Below are 17,381 nucleotides of genomic sequence, written 5' to 3' on the forward strand. Positions count from 1 at the left end.
CCCGCCCAGGCCCGGCGCAGCCCCGGCTCCGGGAGGCCCCGCTTCCCTCCCGGCTCAGGCGGGCCCCAGCGCGGGCTGCGCTGGCCTGCTGCGCCCGGCCTGCCGGCCCGGAGCACGGCGCCGTCCCTGACGGGAGAGCGGCTGCCGGTGACCCCGGCCGGCGGTGGGGAGCCGGCTCCCGGCCCTCGGCTGGGCACGGCTGCGCGCCCTTCCCCTGGCAGCAGGGGAGGAGCGGCACTGCCGCCACGCGCGGGTGCTCCAACCCGTGCGCCGGGCTCACGGGCCTCAAAAGCAGCTCACCTGCCTGATCTGAGGGTGAGAGAGTTACTTAAATACAGAAATCCACGGAGATTTTTAAATGCCGGGTGTTGGGTTGTTGCAATATCCACAATAAAGCCACGGAAGCCAGTAGTGCTGAAAGATGCCTAGGCTTGGCATCAATGTTCACATTCCTCCTTCTCCATCGCTCGGCAGTAAGCACAACAGTCAGACCTTCATCTCCTCCTGGTCCTGCTGCTTCCTGCTCGATTAAGGACAAGTGGAATGGTCTCCAACGGTAAGCGAGGAGATTTCCTACATTCCAGAAGCACAAGATAGGAGAAAAATCTCTCTGAACTTTGCTCGCCATCAGTGTAAAACTGCTGTGAGCTGTCGGCTGCTGTGTAGACAGACTGCTGTGTAGACAGGAGCTCTTCACGTCCAGGGTGACCAGAGAGGGCCTTAATTCAGGGCACAAGTCCGTGTCACTAAGGGTCAGTTCTAGCTGGCCACATCTTCAAAGCACTTCCACTACACAAAGTATGTGGAAAAGCTGGGCAAACTCAAATTACGTGACTTCTGTGTGCTGAACAAGGGAGAGCCACCAGAACGTAGTTTCAGATAGAAAAATCCATGTCTTTTCTGACAAAGAAAAGGAGATCCATCCTGTGCTGACCGGCTGGGTGGAAAAGCAACCCAGCTATTGTAAACCCAGAGTGAAGTCAGCAATAATCTGCAGCGTTTCCTAAAACAGTGTCAGGTTCTGCCCCCTGCAGTCTGCAAGGTTTCCACAGAGATGAGCTCCAGTTTAGGAGGCTTGCTGGGGAGATAAACCAGTGTCCTGCCCTGTTTTGTTCCTTAGTACCCACCAAGCCTGCAGTGAGGACACAGCTGAAAGCTCAGAAGGTTCGGACAATTGGCGTTTTGGCAAGCATATGTGAATCTATAGTGTCATAAGACTCTGACAGAACATAATCAGGAAAAAAGTCAGCCACAGAAAGGGGGAAAAATCCATCTCTGCAGGCTACAACTGATGTTACTAGCTTACAGAGTGTTCTCAAATTGAGATCTTTAGTTAAAAGGTGCTCTAGCTCTCAACAGGTAACTTAGGAGATGATGCAATAGGTCTTCACATTAGATTGTGGTGACGCCACCGGCTATGATCTTTATGAAATAAATCCCATAAACAGAGAGAACTAGTGGATCAAAAGGGTTTAAGTTATTTCTGTGTGTTGTAACTTGCATAGCAGCATTAATTTAGTTTGTCCCAAGGGATTGCACTGAAGCAGGTAAATATGTGAATAAAGCAATAAACCTGCAGATAAACACCAGCGCACAATAAATTCTGTCATGAAAGTAGGATTGTAGATCACGGGGGGGAAACACGGCGACAAAACATGAAGATGAAAGATTTCCAGAGCTTTTCATACCGGCTGGTAGAAGTGCCTTCTGTTTTCAGGTGATTCAGTCTTAATACTTGCTGCTTATTTTTGACATGGTAGCTTTCCAGAGCTGCAGCTTTTCACTGCAGTGCAGAGACGCTCCTCCAGCTGGCTTTCTGCCAAGGAGAAAAGAAACAGGAGACATGCAAACTGACGTGAAAGCTTAAAAAGAATATCCAAGCATGGTTCTGTACCATAGAGACCAGAGCCTCTAGGGAAGACTGTTTACAATTAAGAGATGGGGGTTTTATGATGTGATCCGTTTGCGTTCTTCTACCGTACCATCAAACGACAGAATAATGGTATTTCTGTTGCTTTCTGATGTGAATCAGAGCTGTCTGTGGTCACGGTAGAACCGGAGTGGCTTGAGTCCTGGTGTGTGTGCCCTGCATAAGGCAGTGAAATGCGGGATTTCCAGCCTACTAAGTTCCTCCTTTTCCCTGTAAATTCACTCTCTGGATCCACATAGTAGGTCTGTGTAGCGATTATGGTGTAAGTTTCCGCTTTCATGCACTGCAGCAGTAGCTGGCACCCCCGTGAAATATCAAAAGCTGACTGGGCTGATTACGGATATTAGAGGTCCTGAGAAGCATCACAGAATGAGAGGTGGCAAAAGCAGACAAAAGGATTGCCTCTGAACAGCGAAGGACGATGAATCACAGGTAAGTGACCATTATAAAAATGGATTTAGAAAGTAGGCTCAAAATAGCGTAAAAAGGATCTTCACAATATCACGGGAAGAACAATCTACACAATTTCAGTCTGGCAGCCCTTTCGCCTGCAATGATGGCTTCCTGTCCTCCCCAGCTAAAAATGTCCACATGGATAAAAATACTTCTGGGAACCAGAGACCTACGGCAGTATCTGAATGAGGATAATGCCTTTAACTGAGGTAAAATATGATGTCATTTTGGCTGTGATGTTTCTAAGAAGCAGGGAAAAATAGGTGACTGCCTAAAGGGACTTTGTTCAGGCCTTGATCTCTCCTGTGGTGAACCCAGCTCTCCTTACCTGGAGCAGAAGAACCCAGCTCTGATAATGCTTCCATGCAGAGACGGAGCCGTGTGGCCATTTATAGTCACTTCCAGGATGTGTTGTGAGATACAGAAAGGGAAACAGAGGGCTAAGCCCTTCAGTTTGACCAAACCACATACATTTTTGCTTCTATTTACCCCCATGGGCGATTTATCAGAGCAGTACTCCTTCCCACTTTTGTCTTACAGAAGGTGTTGCAAGATACTGAATGTCTCCTGTCCAGTTTGGAACAACTGCAGCTCTGATCAAGACTAGGATCTAAGTGCCTATGAAATTATCGTGTATATTCATTGTGTCATTTCCAGAGCTTTGGAATTAAAATAGATGTTTATCAGACCAAGAAAGGTACTAGTACGTACTGATGCAGCAATCCCTCTTTGAAGCCAAGGTGATTTTTAATCTATTAAATATTGAATACAAAGTGGCCAGAATTCTTATCTCTGTTTCATCTTTCCTCATAACTAAAATCAGTCGAAATAATGTAGCTGAAACAGTCAGGCAAAGCACAAGCATAAAAAATGAGCACAAATGGAGTATTACTAAGATTTTTTGCAGACTGAACTGTACGGGTTGCCAGCAGCCTCACTGAACAGTGCAAAGAGACTACGACGCTGCCCTTTCCACCATAACTGCATGTGTCTTTCACAGCTTCCCTGCTCGGTAAAGCCATGCCCGGATTTTAAGATTTCTCCAGAAGAAGGTGCAGAGAAACTATGTGTTCCCGGCTTATAGTGAAAGAGCTAAATTGCAGTATCACATGGCGCACTTTGTGTTACTGGATATCTCAGGAGTATTCAAAGGAAGTGACATGCCAGTCAATAAGTAAAATGTACGCTGAAGAAGGAAGTTAATTTGCTGGGGCGATCTTAGCCACGTAAGGCTCGCGTGATTAAATATCTGTCCTTTTTTTGGTCGCATTCATATGGTGAACACTTCTTTGCGGTCAGTCTTTCACAAATTAAGAATATAGATGCATTGCATTAATGTCGAGAGCCTTTGCCTGAAGGCTACAGGAGAGCAATAAATTGCATTGTCATTCGTGGTGGAGGCTCGCCCCACTGTATGTCTTTCAGTGTTCTACTGCTCCTGGAGCACCCAGTCTCTGAACGCCGGTTAAGTGATCAAATAGGCCGCAAGTCTTGTATGTTTGCACTGAAGTTCAACAGCAATGAAAGACTAAGTAAACCAGCTTTAAAATGAATATAGAAATACCTGACTAAAATAAAGTTTGACGAAGAGATGTATGTCGATACTAGAAATGGGGTTTAAGAACACAGTAAGTACAGAAATGCTGCTTCGCTTACCCTCTGGGACTGATTCAGAGGCTTGTCTGCCCTGCAGGATTTGGCATTCCTGGGACCTAAAGCAGCAGTCCTCGGGTCTGCTGCCTAAGGAGTCTGGGAGATCACAAGTACATCGAGAGAAGCAGAGACCTCCACTTCCGTGTCTCAAAAGGTAACACAAGCAAATTCATTGTTTAAGTGTGTTTATCCCACAGCACAGCTCATGGTAACGTCCCTAAGTCCTGCACTCGTGTGTCCATCTTTTCGCTGTTATTTAAAACTATCTTAGCTTTCCTTTAAGGTTCGATTGAAACATAGTGTCATTTGCCTATAGTTACTCTTGGGTCAGCTTAGTGGAGCTTTAGGGAGTGTTTTCTCAGCACCCAGAGTTTATCCTTCTCAAAGAAATGCACACCGATGGCGGCAGGGCAGCCTCTGGGCGCCACTGTGTCATCGTTTGCACACTACTGTGTTCTGAAGTGATTTAACGTTACTGGGTCTGTGAACGAGAGAGGGACAATGCTTACGTGTTCCAGACAGACATTGGGTAAAACCCTAAGCCTTCTGAAGTCCAGTAAAAACATACCGTACACGTGGCGTCTGCATCTTTGGCAGATAGAGATCTAATGGCTATAGAACCTGTCTGCATTTCCATGTTATCATGCCAACAAAAAATGAAGTAAGGTACCTGGTAAAGAAATGTAACGTGCTTGTAAGGTTCAAAACGTCTTCAAAAATTATTATGCCAGTTTTTTTGCTTTCCCTTTTTTAATTCTGCTACCGATTCCCTCTCTTGGCCTGGCCGTCTCTCATGCTTTCTTCACAACAGGAGTTACAACCTTTGCAGATATCCATTCATTCCCTTTTCACTCGGTCCACGTTAAAGCTAATGGTCAAAGTTCCAGTTAGTTTGTGCCTGCTAGAAGTTATTCCAGTAACTTCATCAGAGCATTACTTCTTACACTAGCAAAATCAATCAAACAGGTATTTATTTTAGAACAGAGAGACTGTTGAGACTAGGTTGAAAGGGATATGGAAATAATACGGACAAAGAGCAGGCTGCTCAAAGCCCCACCCAACCTGGCCTTGAGCACTTCCAGGGATGGGGCAGCCACAGCTGCTCTGGGCAACCTGTGCCAGTGCCTCACCACCCTCGGAGTGAAGAATTTCTTCCTTGTATCTAATCTAAACCTACCCTCTTTCAGCTTAAAACAGTTACCCCTCGTCCTATCACTACACGCCCTGATAAAGGGTCCCTCCCCATCTTTCCTGCAGGCCCCCTTGAAGTACTGGCAGGCTGCTCTAAGGTGTCCCCAGAGCCTTCTCTTCTCCAGGCTGAACACCCCCAGCTCCCTCAGCCTGTCCTCGTAGGTGAGGCGCTCCAGCCCCCTGATCGTCCTCCTCTGGACCCACTCGAGTAGGTCCATGGCTTTCTTATGCTGGGGGCCCAGGGACAGTTCTCCGACCGAGGGCTCTGGGCGTCCCAGGGCCCATCACTGGTGTTAAAGACCAATCGGTGGTGAAGAAGGCATTAAATGTCTCTGCTTTGTCTTCATCCCTGTTTGTGAGGCGAGCAACCTCATCAAGTAACGAAACTGAATGTTTTCTTTGTCCTCCTTTTGCTGTTAGCATACTTTAAAAAGCCTTTTTTGTTATTCACCACAGTACTGACCAGCTTGAGCTGCAACTGAGCTTTGGCCATACGCATTTTCTCCCTGCAGTGGCAAGCGGCATCTCTGTAGTCCTCCCGGGTAGCCTGACCTTGCTTCCAAAGTCTACGCGCTTTCTTTTTCTTCCTAAGTTAGGAGGAGCTTTCTAGCCACTACACCAGTCAAGTTCTCGAAGACTCTCTCTGGTGGCCAGACACATACTATGTCTGAGGGCAGAATTTAACATATTTATGAGGTTATGCGGTAGGGGTGCCTGTGATGTTAAAAGCCTGGGCCTCCTGAAAGCGGGAATTCCTTTTAGTTGTGATGCCTAAACTTCTTTGTAACACTTACCGCTTTCTTTTATAGCTAGCTAGAGTTCACAATGTCTCTTGGTTGTTTTCATCTGTGAGAGAGAAGCTATGATGTCCCTGACATGCCAAACTGGGGAAAAAATTAATGCTGAGGATTAATCCTTATCCTTTGCGTCCTTTATGCTCATCTAATGAAACTATGCGAGGGGATGGTCTGCTCTGACACCATAATATCCACTGCTCTGTAAGCCAATAATTCAACAGTTTACCAACGTCTCCCAAGTCAAACATCTTTACAAAAGGATGTCAGTAACGTACAAGTTAGGTGGCCAAATTCAATTATCCTGAAGAAACCAGGCTTCTGAAGACACACCTGAATTAACAAAGTGCTTAAATAAGCATTTACAGTGAAGAAGCTCTAAAATGCCGTAACAGTTTTTGGTTTATATTGGCCATCTTTTTTTGGAGCTGCATACTGGAACAAGAGTTCCCCATCTTTTCACAGCCAAACCTCATACAAGAAACTGACATTTATTTAAAAACAGAGAGCTGTAAAGGAGCATGAACATGTTACAATGTCACAAAGGAACCATCACTCGGTGCATGAGATTACTACGTTAAAAACAAAAGCCAGGTAATCATTCTTAATCAACCCGTTGGCACCAGCTGTGGCACCGTCCCGGAGGAAGGCGAGAACTGCAACAGCTTGCAGGAGCTGCCCAGCGGCGCCGGGGCCTGCGGTGAGGGAGGGCGCCCTGCAGAGCCGCGCCGGGCAGCGCCGGGCCCCTGCGGGCCTGAGCGGGGCCGGGGCCGGGAGCGCCTCCGGGGCGCTCGGTCCTGCGCAGGCTCTCGGCCCTGGGGCAGCCCGGCGAGGAAGAGCAGCGCCTGGCCCGGCCCTCGCCGCCCGGCAGGTAACGGCGGGGCGCCGCGCCGGGGCGAGGGACGCTGCCCGCCCTGCCGTGCGCCAGCCCCGGCCGCCCCCCCGTCCCCCCCCGTCCCCGCCGCGGGCTCGGGGGCGTCGGGGCGGGCCTCGCTCCCGGGGGATCCGGGGCGCCGCGCTCCGGCCTGCGCCGCGGCTCCGCCCGCCTCCCCCTGCCCCTCGGAGCCGCCGCGGTGCCGGAGCCCCGGGCGCGGCGCGGGCGGGGTCGGGCCCGGGCCGCTGCCGCCCGCCGGGTGCCGCGGGGCGGGGCCGGCCGGGGCCGGGGGGCGGCTCGGCGCCTCCGCCTCCGCCCGGAGCGGCCGCACCGGCCCTGCTCGCCGGCTCCCGGCTGCGACCAGGTAAAGCGGGGCGGCGGCGCCGCGGCCCCCCCTCCGCCGCCGCCTCCCCGTGCCCGCGGCTGCTTTGTCCGTTGCGCGTTGCCCGGGAGGCGGCTCCCGCCAGCCCGCGGGGCCCCTGGGGGCCCGGCCACCCCTCGGCCCGGCCGGGGCGCTGCGCAGGCCCGGCCCGGGAGCTCCGGCGGCTCGGGGCGCCCCGGCGAGGCGGGCCGCTCCCCGTCGTGCGGCCTCGGGCGTTCCGCCCCGCTGCGAGCGGCCCTGCCGCGGCCTCGGGCCGGCCCTCGGAGCACTTGGGCTCCTGGTGACCTGCGGCCGGCAGCGCCCGGCGCTCCTGTGCGCCACGGGGCTCGGGGCCCCGAGCGCGGCGACTGCTCTGCGGTGTTCGTTGCCGCGGTGGTAGAGCAGAGGATCCTGCGCACAGAAATCGGCCGGTGGTTTCTGGATGCATCTCCCGTGTAAGTAATAACAATTGTAATAATACAGTGCAACACTTAAGCCTAGGTTTTCAAAGACAAGTAGCATCCTTACTCCTTTAGTAAGTTTGACTGTCTTGTTTGGCTAGCTTGTTAGGTCGTTTGGGTGTCTAATTCCCACTTGAAATCAGGATCTGGAATTTGGCGCTTCTCATGCAGATACTATCCTGTTTTGAAGATGGGGCCTGGGGCTGCACTGAGACACAGAGGAATGGGTTCACAGTGGAAGAAATGAGAACGAGTGCTAGGAGTCTTGTTTCTTGGTTTCCCACCCTAATTACTAGACTACGTTGGGAAGGATTATTCAGAACAAAATAAACAATAGCTTCAACTGTCCATTGCAAATTCTGCAAGATACAAGAAATTCAGGAAAAGTACTTGAAATATGAAAAATCAGACAGCCTTCATACCTTCGTTCATTGAGAGTCTGGTGCTGGACATGTTTGGTTTGAAGGGAAAGGAAGCAAAGATTAATTTTGCTCTCTTATCCTCTTTCTTAGATAAAGGCGGCCACACCCTATTCGTAATTTGAGATGAGGCTCAGAAAAAAGGCGGTCTGCAAACCGAGGTGGGATATTTAGGTCAAAGGTTTGTAAATTATAAAGACAGCAGGCTGCTTTTTTCATAGCATAAAAAAGATGGGAGAGAAAAAAAAAAGAGATTACGAATGTGACGCAAAAAATGTGCAGTCAGCTTTAAAACTCACATGCAGATTTGGCATTTACTAATTTGAGTACCTGGACTGAGCTCTCGATTTTGTCCTACCCAGGTTCATGCAGAAGTATTGAATTGCAGAAAAATGGGACTGGAAGGGAATCCTGGAGATGATCTAGTCCAACTCCCTGTTTCAGACCAAGATCAACTCTACCTGATTGTTACTACTTGACAAAAAGAGTTTTAAATGGTAGAGACGGCATGATCTTCAGAGCTTCGTTAGCCTTACTTTTCAGACATTTTTGCTTATTTCTGTTTTGTCTTGCTTTAATTTAAACCTATTTGCAGTTGTCCTCTAAACTGTGAATATGAAAACCAAATTATTTGCCATCGACTTTTTTCTACTTGAAGACTCTTAGGATAACCGGTTCCTCTGCCATCTTCTCACTAGACATAGGGCTTAGGTTAGGCCTTGCCAGCGTAGAGTATGAGAATTATGTCACGCATCTAACATGTATGCATACTGTGCGTAAGTACCACGCTGCTTGTTTGCACCTTTTTCTGTGGCAGCAGCCTGACCCTGACTCATGATCAGTTTGTCGGGCCCCCGATGGCTTTGATTTACAGGAACGCCACCCAGCCCAGCAGCCCCATCCTGAATTTGTGCAGTCAGTTCTTTCCTTCTGTAGGATATTGTTCTTACCTGCGTTGTACTTTGTGCATTTTTCAGACCATTTTTAAAAGTTTTTCTTCTGCTACTTACAGTCCCTCTCAGTTTCAGGTCGCTTGTGGGTTTAATAAGCGCGCTCCTTGTTGTGTGACCAAGGTGATTAAAGAAAACAGTGAACAGATTAGGGATAGCAGATTGGTGTTTGCACCCTCACTCAAACATGCTCGTTTTGACATAAACTGGTGATGATTGCTTTCTGGGGATGGATATTCAACAGGTTTTTTACTTACTGAAATGTCATCACAGCTATGCTTCCCTCGTTTGCTTATGAGAGCCCCATATGGATACTGCTAAAAGCCTTACTACAGTGAAGTTGTTACTCTGCCACTTTCCTTCTGTCCGTAAGGCCTGTTGCTCTGGCGTGAGAAGAAATCAGGTCGATGTTACGTGCCTTGTCTTTACAGACCTCTGTTGGCTGCTAACTCCTCTCTTTGTTACCTTCTGGATACAAACTGGTAATTTGTTTGATGATTTGTTATCAAAGTTTTCAAGGATTTGAAGGGAATTTTGAGAAAGAGTGACCAGCACATTTGCCACTTCTAGGCTTCAGATACCTCATCATCCTCCATGAGTTTTGAAAGGTAACTGTTAACACTTCTAAGACAAAATTTTTTGGGAAGAAGTCTAGACTCCAGAGTTTTTAAGACATCTGGCTTAGGTAAGCGCCCTTTAACCTGTCTCAGCCTTGTTTCAAGGCTGAAGTCTTGCCCTTTGTCACTGTTGTTTAACTGAGCAAGCTCCCGTTTTCTGTTAACCTTTTTAGAGAAGAAGGGTAAATGCTTCTGCCTTCCGGACGTGAGCCACCCAGTAGTGTTCCCTCAGAGCAGCAGACCAACAATTCTTACAGCTGTTGTTTTCCTACTAGTATGCCTATAGATCATTTCCTCGTTGCTCTTGATGTCTCTGGCCTTTTACATTTTTGTCCTTGTATGCTTCTGCCATTTTCCTATACCGATCCTTTAGGAAAGCCGATACAGTTCTAATTTCCTTGTTTCCTCTCCTCTGTTTTCTTGTCATACCTGAGTCAAATCACCTTCTCCTATTCCATTTCTTATCCTTTCTTTGCATTAAGATGGTTTGCACTTGTGCCTTTAGTAAAAAAACGGCCATCTCTTTGTAACTTTCTGTGCTGCAAGATCTTGCTCGCCAGTTATCTGTTTATTGACGTCTGCTCCTCAAAATCCGTTCTTTGTTTTTCTGCTCTCTTATTTTCTTCCCAAAGATACGTTACGCGTGGCCAGTGTCTGCCCACTTGCGTGTGCTTCCCGTGTCGTTATAAACACAACCATTTTGTCTTTTTTCCCCCCAGTTAGTAGTGAACTGTATCTATTGTAGAAACACCTTCAGACGAAAATCTGGAGTTTGAAGGACTTGGCTTCGGTCGGCATTTCAAATGCACTAATGAAGAGCATGTGTTCTCTAGGAGAAGCTAATAAAGAAGAGGTGCTGGCAGGATAGAGGTGTAAAAGAAGGAAGGATATGGCTGTTTAATGCTCTGGTCGATAAGAAAAGGTGCTTGTTCTTGCACGCTAAAGGGGAAGACGGTAGCCAGCTTGGAAACCCGCTAGTAAGTGCAGCAAGGATCAGTAGTGGAGTACCGTAAACTTGGGCTCATGCTATACTTGTGCTTAGAAGACAGCTTTACTTTCTATTTTGCCAAAAAATAAGAGAAATTTTATATTTTATTTTATTTTATTTTGAGAGTAAGCATAAAGGAAGACCATTTGAAATGCTTTCATTCTGATGGAAGCAGAATTCTGCTTGAAGGGAATTGAACAAACTGCAAGAGCCCGTTCTAAACTTCTGAGCCACCTGAGGATCGTAGACTGCCAGCTGTCCCACCACGATCCCGGTCTCCTTTTCAGTTCCCTGGGATGAAATATTTTGTGAACGTGAAATCTGGCTTCTCCGGATGGCTAGCAAAAGCCTGTGAAGGATTTAGTAATCATAGGCCTCGTGGTGTTCTTTGGCATTGGGGCAAATTTCGGACGCTGTTTCAAGTTGTATGTGTTTTTAAACTAGTATACCGGAACGACTTTTCAATAATACAGCATAACGTGTGCTAAAGGAGCATCTTCTGGGAGCTGAACAGCCAACCACTAACGCCTCCTTCCCGTGTGAGAACGGGAAATATTTGTGGCCTGTTCAATGTCCGTGACGTGCATGTGCAAACTTGGATTTCACACTGCACGCACAATGTGTTAACACAAACTGGTATTCGCAGTGTTTCACTATGTACAGCCTTTTGTTGTACAACACAAGGTTATCCTTGTGTAATAACAGTTTCTTCCAGGCCAGGTATTGTTTTCTCAGTCTTTGCGGTTTTGGTTCTTCAACAGGTTTTAAAATAAAATGTACGGAATTCTCATCTGTAAAATGGAGAGGTGCAGAAGTAAAACAGAGAACTTGCCAAAGCGGATTTAAACTAGTCCATTCAAACTAACTAGTCTTTAGGCAAGAAGCGTAATGCTGGAAGGCGACGCCGCTGTCACGGGGGGCCCGAGGCCGCTTCAGCAGCTGCCGTTTATCGGTACCAACGCGGGGCCGTTACCGGGGTGTCGCTTCGCTGCGGTACCGCAGCATCGCCCGCGGTTGCCTGGGTTAAGCGGGGGGGGGGGGGGGAGCCGGAGCCTGGGGCTGCGTTGTGTGGTTGATGGAAAGGGGGCGGCCGGTACCCCCGGGCCGGCGGGAGGGCACGGCGCTGCCTTCTCTCTCCCGGCTCCCCACGGAGAGGCCGAGCGGGCGCCTCCCTTCGCTGAAGGAAACGGGGGGAGCGGGGCAGCTCCGAACCCGCCGCCGTTACCGCGCCGGGGGCGGCGCTCCCGGTGCGGAGCCCGGTCCCCGCCGCTGCGGCCTCCCTGGGCGGCGAGGGCGCGGCCGCCGCCGGGCCCCGGTTACCGGCGGCCCCCCCCCCCCCCCCCGCGGAGCGCGGACCCGCCGGGCGGCGCCCGGGCCCGCGTCTCCCTGGTAACGGCGGCGCGGGGCGGGCGGCTCGCGCCCCGCCAATCGGCGCGCGGCAAGATGGCGTCGGCGGGAAGCGCGCGGCGGCGTGGCGGGCCGGGCGGCGGGCGGGCGGCGTAGGGCCGCGGCTGGGCTGCGCCGGGCGTCCCGCCTCCGCGGCCGCCTGCATGGAGCGCGGCGGCAGCAGCCCGCTGGACCCCGGCTTCTCGCAGCAGGGCACGCCCCGCCTGATCGTGGAGGACTCGCAGCCCGAGAGCGCGGGCGCGGCGGAGGCGGCGGCGCAGGCCTCCCTCGGCGCGCTGCCCCGCCGGCTGCCGGCCCGCCGCGGCCCGAGCCCCGTGCTGGTGAGCGCCCGGCGCGGCGGCGGCCCGGCCCCCTCCGCTCCGCTCCCTCGGCTCCTGCCGCGGCTCGGCCCGCTCCTGACGCGGGCCCTGCCTCTCTCTTGCAGGAGATCGTCTGCGGCCCTGCCGGCGGCCGGGCGCCCGCGGGCGGCGGGGCGGCCCGGGAGCGACCCGCAGGTGAGGGCTGTGCGCCGGGCCGCGCCGGGCCCGGGGGCCGCGGCCGCGCTGACGGCGCCGTGCGTGCAGAGCCGATGGAGAGCCCCGCCCGCCCGGAGGCCGCCGGCCCGCGGGGCCGCGTCGCTGAGGAGGTGCCGCCGCCCGGCGGGGAGAGCAGGTGCGTGGGGCGGGCCGCGGCGGCCGCCGGCCCGGGGAAGGAGCGCCGGCTCGGCCCGGACCCCTCCCCGCCGGGGCAGGCTCCCCGGGGTGGCGCCGGCGGCCGGGCCCCGGCGCGGTTCGGGGGCCTGGGGAGCAGAAGGGGGCTGCGGCCTGCGGGCAGCCCCGGCGCCGTGCGAGTAAGTGTTTGTGTTGCAGTGCGCTCGGAAGGGCTGGGGAAGGAGGCGAAGGTGATGCTGCGGACTGCACCGCTTCGCCGTGTGTAGAAGGTAACTTCTCCGTTCCGGGTCTCTTCTTGCGGCTGTGGAGCCGATCAACCACCGGTGCAGTTTTTCAGCTCGGCCGCCTCCCTTGTCTGACGCCGGGCGCTCGCGCCCTGATCGTGGGTCAGACGTGGACCTCTTTCTCCGGAGATTGGTCTGTGTGCTTTGGTGCTTGACAATAAACGGTGATTTCGGATCGTTGTTAACAAGGATCTTGGAGGCGGGAAATGCCGTACAAGAGGGGTGTTTGTGTCCTGGCCGTTAGGAGATGGAGCCTTTTTATGGCGGAGTAAAGAACCCCTGGCATAATGGTGGCTGTCGTCAAAGGTCTGTCGGGCACAGGCTGTGCATTGCCGGGATGGTTTTCTCATCACAGCATCCCAATCTGCTGCAGCACCTAATGGCGTTACATAAGCCCTTGCTGATTAACGCTGGTTTCTGAGTTAGTGGCCACTGTCCCTGTTCTGTTATCGTATTTTTAATTAGTACATCTGAGCTCAGAGTCTGTTACTTTATTCAGAGTTTCAGCAATAGCCTAAATACTTTCCTTGTTAGAGGGTGTATCTTTTTGCCCTTGTAAGGTGATAGATGGCTCTTTGATTATTTTTTTTTTTTTGATGGGGGGAATATATATATTGGTTTGGATGTTTGGTGTGTTAGATACAGGCATGTCACAGCTGCATTTTGGAGCTCTAGAGCTCTCGCAGAGCCAGGACTTTGAGAGTGACTTCGTGCCCAATGAAGGAGATGCTAGGCATCAGTTTCACCCTGGAGCTGCTCTCCCTTCTTCCAGACTTGTGAAAAACGATGCTGAAGATGGTATGTGGAAACGATCTTAGATGTCCTTTTGTTGCTCTGTCAATTCTCTCTGGTTTCTTTAAATTATGTACGTTATCTTTCTTTGACAGGAAATAACAGTATTAGTAGTTTTCAAAAATGAGTTCACAGCTCATTGGTAGTTGAAAAGAATTTTGCCTTCTCTTTCCTTTGAGCTGGTTCATTTGTTTTCTTGTGGCTGTCCAAGTGCTGTCATGGATTTTTGCACCTCTCTTTCCTAATTTGTTTCCAGAATATTCACACAACCTCATACTGAAGTCCCTCCCTGGTAAAAAGCTCATCCTGTCCTTTTCTGTTGTTGTTGTTATCATTGATAGTTCAAGATTAATTTTTTTTCACATAAAGTTTGTCTTGATATTCATGTAATTTACAGAACTACACTTTCTTCTCTTTGTATATTAATCCAGGTAACCTAAGTAACACTTTTTTTTTCTCTCTGGCTTGCTAGAACTGCGTGGGGACAGCACGGAAACTGTCTCCAGCACAGAAGTGCATGCTGCTTTGGAAGGCCAGCCAGAGAAGTCGGAAAGGTAAAACAGTCCACGTTCTTTGTAGGTGTCCTGCTGACATTCTGGAAGTTGACTTGTGTCTTTTTTACTAGATTTTTAGACGTAGGAGGGTTCAGGCTTCGAGGCAAAAGAGAAAAGTGAAGGGAAAGATGAAGTACTGATGAGACCCTTTTGCAGCAGTGCTGACTAAGGAGTGCTTTCACCATTCCTAGCTGAGAAAAGAGGTGGTGTCACTCTTACACACAAAAATATCGATAGGCTTATTTTTAAGGGAGAAGTGCACTGGATAATAAAATACACTAATAATTTTCTTAAATGACTGGAATGTATTAAAAGTAATAATTCTGTTTAAGTCACGTAAGTTACTTCAAAATAACTTAATAACTGCAGCACAGGCTTTGGCCTCACAGGAGAAATCTAGAGGCTAAGTGGTGGCTATTCCAGGATGCTTTTGAGTATTTGCTGTTGTAAGCTTTATAGTTTTAATTGTTTTTACATGTGAAACTTCAGTTTGTTGAAAATTCTCTATATATCTTTTATGCCAGATAGAATAATATTTAGCTCACCTTGTATTGTCATATTCTGCCACAAAGTAATATTAAAAAGGAGGTGAAACAAAATTCCTAGAATCCACATTGACTAGAAGTCAGTAGAACAGTCTGCATTCCATTTAAGCATCACTTAGATTGGTAGAAAACTTACAAAACAATTCTGAAAATGTAACTCATCAAAGATGAACATGTTATTTTGTCAGGAGAGAGGTTGGTCTTCCCCCCGCCCCCCCCCCCCCCCGGGTATACACAAGGGAATACCTTTCATCTGTGCTGATAAATTTTCTTTACAATGTTGCAGTATTACTTCATACTTAGAATTTCTCAGGTCAGTGACTGCGTCTTGCTTTTCCAGAACTCTGCAGGAAGCAGAAGAGCGTACCAGGAAACAAATGTCTGTCTGTGACCCCACTAAAAGAGAGAAATCCCTTGATTCTGGTCACGAGGAGTCGGACATCTTGTCAACTCAGGAAGAGATGTTTCCTGAGAGTAATGCAGCAGGTAACAATAGACAAGCAGAGCCAAAGCGTCCATCCCGGAGATCATCATAATCATCATCCCTACTTGATCTTTTTAGGCATGTAGTGTTTTAGGGTGCAGAGTGCTGTGAGTGTTTTTCACGTAATTTCTGCAAAAAGTGAGAACTCTTTGGAAATGAAAGGCTACAACCTCTTTTACTACACTATGGAGCAACGTCTAAGTGTCACTTCTTGTTAGAACAGTTACACTGGCTTGTTAAATACATTTAATTTCCTTTCTTTCTGTGCAAAACAAAACAAGAACAAAACAAAACAAGAACAAAACAAAACAGAAACACCTTTTACCCTCTTCTGAAACTGGCAATAATGATGCTCACCCTTTGTAGTGACACACAAGCTAAAGTGTGGATAAGTAGTGTAGGCAAATATTGGAGCCTTCCTTATGCTGGGTAACTTTGGCAAAACGTTCCACCTTACTCCTCTGAGTTGGCCTTGCTGTTTGGGATAGGACAGGATTCTGCAATCAAAATCTTCGTACCACAATTTTGGTCAGTCGTGTTTGTCATCTGGGTTAAAGTGCCTTCCCTGCAAGAGAAGAGATTACATGAACTAGGATCAGGAGAGAGGTCTGTGTCTGGATTTGTTATCCGCAGCTGAAAGGCTAGTAAAGAAATACAAAGGTCCTTAACAATCTTAATAGTGAAAGGCCTAGAAAATAAGATTTTGAAAGGCGACTTCGTCACAGTTTATAAAGCATGAGCTAAAACAAGTCTCACTTTATGCTTTTAGTTTTAATTTGTGCACAGTTGTGTCTATACCGGTATGATCTTGTGCATGAACCCTCTCTATCCAGAAGGTTCAATAACAACCTCCTGCTCACACTGAGTCAGTGGTCAATGCAAAGTGTCTTTTCTTGTAAGAACCTTGCCTGTATTTGCATTCCAGTGCTGGATCAAATGTGCTGATATTGGAGCCACTGGAGATTTTTCTTTTAAAATGCCCAACTAGGAACACTTGTACAGTCTGGCCTGATAAAAATATATTCTATAGGTACAAACATGTCTTTTTCATCTTACCTATAGTATGCTCGCATTTCACATACTGAACTTCCATGTGCAGTCCTTCTCCAACTCTGTGTGAAAATCACCTTGTCCTTGCCTACCTGAGAAGTAACCGTGCGGTAGTGTGAATATCATTCCTCGGAATTTTCTGATCAGCTTGGTTATTGGCCAGATTTCTAATCTTATTTCCTTTTGTTGAAAACCGCTGCAGGGAGTGGCTGTCCGATAACCAGGGTGGAAGAGGGAAGTTCTCTGGCGTGCACCCCTGCCCGTAGTCTGCAACTCCTGCAGCTCTCCGGACAGGGATCCCTTGCACAGGAGAGTCATTCCACGTAAGCAAAAAGTCCCCAAACTATTGCAATAGCTTAATTGCAATAGCGCGTTTCCACCACTCTTTTCTTTATTCAAGGACTTGTGCTTGACTTTAAGCAATCAGTGTTTTAATTTTGCACTATGAGAGGAGCATGGCTTTGTTTTGTGATGAAATGAACTAATGGTGCCCAGGTGGTCAATGGCCATTTCTCAATGGCTAGTGAACACCTGACACTCTCCTTGGATGAGAAGACTCCTGTTGTGACAAGCTGGAGCTACATTTGGGGAGAAGTAAATGCATTTTCTAGTGATTATGTATAGTCGTCTTTTCCATATTCCCTTTTCTTGGTCTGCAGTGTCTCTTCAGGCCCAGATACTCCTCCTCCTGTTGCCTTTGGATCCAATGCTCTTGTCCCCAGCAGTCCTACTGAACAGGAGCAAGCAAAAGGTAAAATTTTCTGCGTATTGGTAGGCGGTTGTGTTTCTGTGCTCTGTGGTTTAGTCTGAGCATGCAGCCTTTTCAAAACCTGCTAAAATTATATTTAAAGAGTAAAGCAGAATTGAGAACACTGAAAGAGGTAGATAAAGGGAGATTTGTATTTGTGACTCAGATGCTGATGT

At 49.2% G+C, this 17,381-nt stretch overlaps 1 protein-coding gene and 2 long non-coding RNA genes across 5 annotated transcripts in view; all 3 read left to right on the forward strand.

Moving 5' to 3' along the window:
• On the forward strand, positions 1 to 3,308 carry LOC148050349 (uncharacterized). Its single transcript, XR_015701541.1, has 3 exons — positions 1 to 556; positions 2,220 to 2,362; positions 2,924 to 3,308. It is a non-coding gene; the product is annotated as an uncharacterized LOC148050349 (long non-coding RNA).
• A 4,115-nt stretch (positions 3,309 to 7,423) lies between these two features.
• On the forward strand, positions 7,424 to 11,657 carry LOC148050350 (uncharacterized). Its single transcript, XR_015701368.1, has 3 exons — positions 7,424 to 7,711; positions 8,230 to 8,297; positions 8,499 to 11,657. It is a non-coding gene; the product is annotated as an uncharacterized LOC148050350 (long non-coding RNA).
• A 521-nt stretch (positions 11,658 to 12,178) lies between these two features.
• Positions 12,179 to 17,381, forward strand: part of TP53BP1 (tumor protein p53 binding protein 1) — a 30,365-nt gene continuing 25,162 nt past the window's right edge. The window contains exons 1-8 of one of the 3 annotated variants that reach the window (XM_087744147.1): positions 12,179 to 12,418; positions 12,523 to 12,749; positions 12,947 to 13,017; positions 13,672 to 13,830; positions 14,297 to 14,378; positions 15,264 to 15,409; positions 16,660 to 16,780; positions 17,117 to 17,208. In XM_087744147.1, coding sequence (XP_087600273.1) covers positions 12,242 to 12,418; positions 12,523 to 12,749; positions 12,947 to 13,017; positions 13,672 to 13,830; positions 14,297 to 14,378; positions 15,264 to 15,409; positions 16,660 to 16,780; positions 17,117 to 17,208 — 1,075 coding nt within the window. In that variant the 5' untranslated portion in view covers positions 12,179 to 12,241. Of the gene's footprint in view, positions 12,419 to 12,522; positions 12,750 to 12,946; positions 13,018 to 13,671; positions 13,831 to 14,296; positions 14,379 to 14,484; positions 14,582 to 15,263; positions 15,410 to 16,659; positions 16,781 to 17,116; positions 17,209 to 17,381 lie in introns of those variants that run through there. The other 2 variants (XM_087744146.1, XM_087744148.1) reach the window with 2 other exon arrangements.

Source organism: Nipponia nippon, unplaced genomic scaffold, assembly GCF_047370975.1.
Source record: "Nipponia nippon isolate SJK-2023a ecotype South Korea unplaced genomic scaffold, ASM4737097v1 scaffold_9, whole genome shotgun sequence".
NCBI classification, from domain to species: domain Eukaryota; kingdom Metazoa; phylum Chordata; class Aves; order Pelecaniformes; family Threskiornithidae; genus Nipponia; species Nipponia nippon.